Source organism: Phycodurus eques, chromosome 5 (assembly GCF_024500275.1).
Source record: "Phycodurus eques isolate BA_2022a chromosome 5, UOR_Pequ_1.1, whole genome shotgun sequence".
Lineage (NCBI taxonomy): Eukaryota > Metazoa > Chordata > Actinopteri > Syngnathiformes > Syngnathidae > Phycodurus > Phycodurus eques.
Genome location: NC_084529.1, coordinates 16,487,283 through 16,494,440, shown reverse-complemented (window position 1 = coordinate 16,494,440; position 7,158 = coordinate 16,487,283). Strand labels below are relative to the sequence as shown.

Genomic DNA, 7,158 nt, shown 5'->3' with positions numbered 1-7,158 from the left:
CGCCTCTCACCCGAAGATAGCTGAGATAGGCTCCAGCACTCCCGCGACCCTAGTGAGGATAAGCAGTACAGAAAATGAATGAATAAATATTTGGCTCATAGGCCTTCCAGAAAGTGTTGGCTACTCATTGCATACCCCTGCACAACCTTTATAGTATTGCAAACAAATAACCAAAATATTACATAGAGTGATGCATAGCAGTTCTACACAAATGAAAACGACTACCACAAAAAAATTATAGTAATACCTCGCTGACTTGATGTACATAGTGAAAATTCAAATTTTTGCTCTCAAAGTAGCATAAATTGGATATGCATTGTGGCAGCGTAAATAGAAAATAAAATACGCATGGGATCAGATAGCTTCACATCAGAATCAGACCTCTTCAATATGTGGAAAGAAATCCGATAAGTATTGGATATTAGCCAATGCAAGTACAACATAAATACACAGATTGGATATGCAATGTCAATGTGAGCTTGACATCAAAATAAATTGATCGGTGACATGAGGTACACATCCGCATAGTCTTAAACGACAAACATTTTTAAAACATCTGCTGTAAATCTTAACTACATCAAAAGCACAGACTATTTAGTATAATTTAAATGGTGCATTAGAAGTACCGATGTCCATCATTAAATAAGCAAAATAATTGTCGATGGCATGCCATCGAGAAATGTGAAAGTTAAAGTTATTTCAATCAATGGAGGGAAGAGTCAAAATGTAAAATTTTAATATTTGTATTTATGTAATAAAAGGCGAGCATTAAAAATATTTCTAAACCTCGTCCAACCCTGAAAACATGACGACAGTGGGATGTTCTGCCTTCATATTTTACTTTCCTTTTTGTCATGTGCCTTGCCGTAACCTTAACTTGCGTTTGCTTCTCTCTCTCTCTCTCTCTCTCTCCCGCGTACACTGCACTTTCTCAATCTGCCTTCCTGCCTGTGTGCATGCTGTCTGCTTCAGCTGTGCTCACTTGCACTGTGCGGCGTGGACAGTGCAGAGCTGTGCTAACTCAACGACAAGAGGAGATTTCAAGGAGGAAAAAGTGGATAAAAGGGAGAACTCAACACAGACGACTGAGGATAAAGAGCAGAAAACAAACAGGACAGTGTTTTCTCTCAGTTTGCGTGGATGGTGATTTAAAAGACTAGGACAGATGGCAGATTTACCTTGCTGCTTCACCACTCACCATTAGGGCTTGCTGCTGGGACAGGATCCCATGCCGTCACGGTGACCTGTAACCCCGCACCCCCTGCCAAAGTCATCTCTTGGACTGGCTTTTAACTGGCTTATCAAGTCTAGACTGACACACAAAAATCAGGGGACACATTTTTGAGTGGATCTGTAAGCGTGCCGTGGAGGTGTACAGAGGACGGACACCGCTGGCCTCGTTCACCACAGGACCATGGGCTCTCTTCTCTGGGGCAGCTTTGCACTGGCCTGTGGACTGATTCTACTTCGGAAAGGGGGCGACGGAGCCCACCAGAACAAGGCCAACGTCCCGCGACTAAAACTTTCCTACAAAGGTGAGTTCTGTGCATTTGTAACACAATTTTAAGATTATTCTGACACCATCCACATTTAGTCTTTTTGTTTTTGTTTTTATCTAAACCAAAAAAATAACACAAAAAACGATCACTAAAAAGAAGAAAACTTACAAAATGATGAGATTCATAGTTTTCAACAACAGCATTTAATAAAGCATCTGAAGAAGTTGCATTTGACTCAATCATGTGTTATTTAGGTGATTATTTACATAAAGTGACATGTTTGCCTGTCAATTGCAGCTTCTGGACATTTGACAAACGTGGAGCACACAATGATTCTCAACCTTTTCTTAACCGATTTTTAAAAGACCTCACGGGTGACATGGGAAAATATCACAATGTGTGGTTTGACTGCTCGTGTGTTTTAAAGATGAGCTGGGACGAAAAATCATCTTTACACATGCCACACCACAGGATAATCACTTAGGCTAATATTTCAGAGACAACCGATAACCTGACCTTTGCTGACTTTGATCGCAAAGAAAATGCTCAAGTCGGGCCTGACTGTCGGTACACAACTTGAGGATTTACAATAAAACATATCAAACAGGTTTAACTTTTTATGGTTGTCAGCCCGATCAACTAGGATGGGGCAGGGGGGGAAATAAATAAATTTCTTTATACACCATAGATTCATCTTTAAGAGACATCCAATAATCCGGTCTTTGCTGATTTTGATCGCAAAGGAGGGAAAATGCTCAAATTGGGCCTGATTGTCGACATCTGTACCTTACTTCAGTTGCAAAGAACACCCCTTGTCATTCTGATACATTCTTGATCAAACATACTAAACAGACACTTCATTAGGTACATGCACATTTTAATCACAAATATCTTTGAGACATTTAACCAAAGTCTGCTGTTGTGGTTTTAGTAGTTTAGATTCATGTGCCTGTCATGTACCCATGCATGTTCCTACTCAACTGTTCATTACAAAAATCTGTCTGTGATCCACTCTTATCCTCCCATTTTCACCTAAATTATGACGAAGCGCCGTTTGTCGGTGTGTACTCGTGGTGAAAAACGGTGCCAGATGTCGACTCCCTGCCAGCCAAGTGTCATTTATTTCTTTTCTTCCCACGTGTCATTTTCCCCCGTCTGTTCAGCAACGTGCGGCAATTATGCTCGGAATGAATGGTGCAGGTCTGTTTAAGCAGATGGCTTTACCTCCGAAGAGAAATAGTCCTCGCTCAGCACTGGGAGATCCATAACTACACACACACACACACACACACGAACACACAGACACACACACACACACACACGTTCACATTGCCATCTGTAGATGTCTAATGATACCTGTGAGCATATCAGTCAGTTAAAAAGTACATGCTGTCAATTGGTAGACGCACGCCCACACGTGGTGATAGCTCCATTAGAGTGGAAGCCAACTTGCTTATTTAATTGTGCAGATCTCAATGAGGCCCTCATTTGCATTCGACCCTCCGCGGGACACTATTTAGCACGGGCAGCGACCTGAAAAGCAGCATTATGAGCAGCTAGGTTTAACCTTCCGAAATAAGGTGCTAGAGAATTTCTTCAATCATCCGCCTGTATAATACAATAAGAGAAATCTGATTATCACATTATGAATCATTCATACCGTCAAATAAATGTTGTATTACGCCTGTGATAGGTGAAGTAGACTGATTCACTAGTGGAAAGCAGGAATAGAATAGAAAAGAATGGTGGTTTTAGTCCTGTAATATGGACATTCCTCTAACAAAAGCAAAATAATTCTTTTTAAAAAAATTTTAAAAATGATCTTCAAACATACATCAAACAATGAAACTGAATGTGAGCAGCTCTGTATGTGCCAGCTGTACATGAGAACAGTCTCATAAGAACAGTCAGCAGTGTTGCGTGTAGCAAAAAAGCTCTACATGTATCAATATTCTAAATATGTAGACAAAATTGGCAAACTGTACATGTATAAATAGATACTGTAATTGCAGACGTGAATGTGAACAGCAAGAAGTCGTGTAACAATAAATAGTCTATATGCAGATGAGAAAGAAAACATGAAAAAATAAATTCTACTCATTCTAAGTGAATGTGAACAAAAGGCAGCAAGTATAGTCAGTGGCGTTGCATGTAGTAAAACATCTAAACAATCTAGAAATAGTCCATATATGTGGGTGTGGATGGCAAACAATACTTGGATATCGAGATATACTGTAAAATGACAAATTCAAAACTACACAGTTGACATCAGTAATATTAACTAGAACTATAAATGAATAAATAACATAGACACAGTTGTGTAGAAGCTATTTGCAATTATTTAACTCTCTGTGATGCATTCAAGAATGGTATTTACTCCTTGACAGTGACATATGGTCCAATCCTGCATTATCAGCGGCACGTGGGCTGCTGAACTCTGACTCCTACATGTCAATAGGTGGTATGGGTCTCAACGAGGGCGCACGCAGACAGCCATGTACAACTACAAAGTCTTCCCTCATACGAATGTAGCTGTAAGATGTGGATCTCAAAAAGCCCGCAGCGTCTATAGTATGAGTTCCTCACTAAACATAGTTATACTATCTGATACACACTAAATTTTCTCACTCACACACACACACACACACACACACACACACACAACTGAACCCCACGAGATTCTGACTGATCTTTAGAAGTGAGGGCTGAAGGCCAGAAGGTCAGCGGCGCAGGAGAAAAGATAACAACGGTACCCCACGGCTACCTAAACACGAGCTAAGGTCCAACTGTATCAACAATCACGCTGCGGGGTGATGCTGAGGACCCTAAGGGGGTGGCGGCATTAAAGAACTGCACTTGTGTATGATAAACGACAACAGCAGTGGATATTAGGACAATTCACAGCCTGCGGGTGAATTCATCTTCCTGGAAATAAACTACCATCCATATGCTTTATGAGCCAAAAGAGGTATTAACTGCCAAGGAGTGACATGATGCCACTACATTAATTTTATAGGGTGTTCTGCTAGAAGTACTAGGGCATACAGTACTATTGTTGTAAAGGGGTGGACAACTTCCAGTAAATTTTGAGGGGAATTCAATCTGTATAATTTTTGGTAATAATCCCAACTGAAAGAAAATTATGGGAATCAACTCGGAATTAAATGGCAACACAAAGTGGGGGAGAAAACTGAGATCTTATAACTCCAAAAAATGTAAATTGGGCCACTCAAGTCAAGGTACAACTGTAGTTGCATGAAATTTGTTTGTAATATTCAGGAATATGCGAGAAAATAATTTTCCACAATTACAATATATTGAGGTTCCCTATTAAAAGCCAAACGTTAATTTATTAAATTCCTGGTTTATTCCTATAAATTCCCATTACTTCCTATAGAAAGTTTCCAACTTTGAATTGAATGAAAATAATTTTGCCACCCTATACAGAACTACTAAACACACCAATGGGAGTGGTTGTACTTTTGAGTGGGACTTTGGGTAAAGAATCTTCAGGGTGGAGTAAATTTTCTCCATAGACACTGTAGTTAGTATGAGTTTACTGTTGCATCGCCACAGTTAGCGATAGACTACAGCACCTTTCAACTTGCCTACAAATTTGGGTGATGTCGCTACTGTAGGAATGCACTTGGAGCTTCCCTATATTGGGAATGCCAACCCCATGTGAAACTAAGTTCACTTCGATCAAGTACGTATGCGGTACGTTTTTGCTTCCAGTGATGTACCTTAGACTACTTGCTGACTGATGTGGTTGAAATGACATTCAGTGGGGTTTCTCCATGTACTCTGGCCTCATACATTTCACAAATGTGCATCTTAGTTTAATTGAAGACTCCACATTGTCCACAGGTGTGCATGGTTGTTTGTACCGCGCCACTCATCCAAAGTTAGGGGGTAAAGGCCCCAGTTACCCGCAAACATAATGAGGACAAGCTCTTTAGAAAATGGAATGATAGGTGATACAAAAGAACATTTATCTCTTGGTTGTTTCAATGTGCACAGATACTCTGATACTATAGAATTGATGGTTACAGTTGGGCTAGCTACTGGATTATAAAGGTAAGGTTTTCGCAAATAATTTACATATCCATTCCTAAGATTTTCAGGTCAATTAAGGGGCACAAAAGTAGCAATGAGGGTGCGACAAGGGAGAAGGCATTGCAACTTTGCACAAGCTAGAGTAAAATTCAACTTTTCTTGAAACATTATGGCATGAAACACAATCACAAGTTTACACAAAATTATATTTAAAAAGGGACAGAAAGACTGGTGAGTGATTCAAACAAGTGCAGAATGGTCTCGACATCAGAACAGATGAACAAAACAGCCAAAAGGAAAGGTTGAACAAGTCAGGAGAGACAAACGTTTCTGAATCACATGGTTGAAAGCAGCTCAAGACACTGCGATCTACTCCTGAGGCCTGAATCCTGCAGAATGATAATGGCGACATCCGCAACATTCCCCTGTGCACCCGGATTAGTAGCAGACCAACCAGCATGCAATAAGTAAAAATAGATAGCCGAGATGTTTTCTGCATTTCAGAGTCTTTGTACGCAAGAGCATATTCGACTAATGAAGCCTTGCGGTACATTTCCTCAGGCGTACGTGAACTGTATGTCCCCTTGTGTTTTGTCAACGTGTGCGATCACACAATCGGTTGTATGAGCGATGCATCAGTGTTCACAAACACAGTATCGCCACACGCGGGCTATTGTTAAGATTTGTTTCTGCTGTTCTTCTGGAAGCAATTAAACAACACTACCACTGCCCCCCAGTCAAGAAAGAGAACGGAAGAATGTAGGGTAAAATAGTTTATTTTTAATCAGTCTCACATGGGACTGTTGATTCTTTGCATTCATTCCATCTGCGCTCCCACTGCTGATTTTTCCTTGCACACAAATTCTTTGCAACAGAAGAAGCACTAAGACTTAGTGAGTGTGGGTGAACAACAAGTGGAAAGGGCAGCTGTTAAAAGAGCTAAGGTGCAGGAGAGAGAAAGTGAGGGCAAAGCAGCTGGTGAAAAGTGAAGGCAGTAGGTGGACAGTTGAGAGAAAACAACTTTTGGTACTGGGGCAGCTGACACCTGTTGAAAGCAGCACATCCGCCAATCCACCTGCTTGCACGTTATTACCCTGCTTTCGGGTGACTCATTTGAAGGTAAAATTCAAATGCACACATTTTTACTGTGGAATTCCAGGTTGAACAAGATGAAATGAATGTTTGTAGTTAACCAGAGGGGACACGGCAGTTCCAACATGCAGAGGCACGTACCACGTGGGAAAAACATCCTGTTTCTTTCCAATAACATAACTCCCAGCGAGCTCCATAAACAGACATACCACAAACAAAATCCTTAGTGTCACTCTCTAGATGATTAGCGTCGAATTACAAGCTCCACATTGTTCCCGTAGACACTACTCCAATGTAAAGTTCTCAGCTGATGTTTACGTTGCACAGAATGAATGTAGCAATGCAATCTTTATGCAAGCATTTGTATTACCCTGCAGAGCTTTAATAGAACACATGTAACAAATTGAAAACAAACTGATGTATGCGTTTTTGATCTTGGAACCCAAAGCCGTCCTATAGTATGGGTTGCATGATTTAGACTTTTTGACTGATAACGTCAGATATGCTTAGC

General features: G+C 40.6%; 1 protein-coding gene across 1 annotated transcript in view; it reads left to right on the top strand.

Moving 5' to 3' along the window:
• The first annotated feature begins 1,002 nt into the window (after positions 1 to 1,002).
• The window catches only part of sema3ab (sema domain, immunoglobulin domain (Ig), short basic domain, secreted, (semaphorin) 3Ab), a 29,486-nt gene continuing 23,330 nt past the window's right edge, over positions 1,003 to 7,158 (top strand). The window contains exon 1 of the mRNA XM_061676504.1: positions 1,003 to 1,535. Within this exon, the coding sequence (XP_061532488.1) occupies positions 1,415 to 1,535 (121 nt within the window). The 5' untranslated portion in view covers positions 1,003 to 1,414. The remainder of the gene's footprint in view (positions 1,536 to 7,158) is intronic.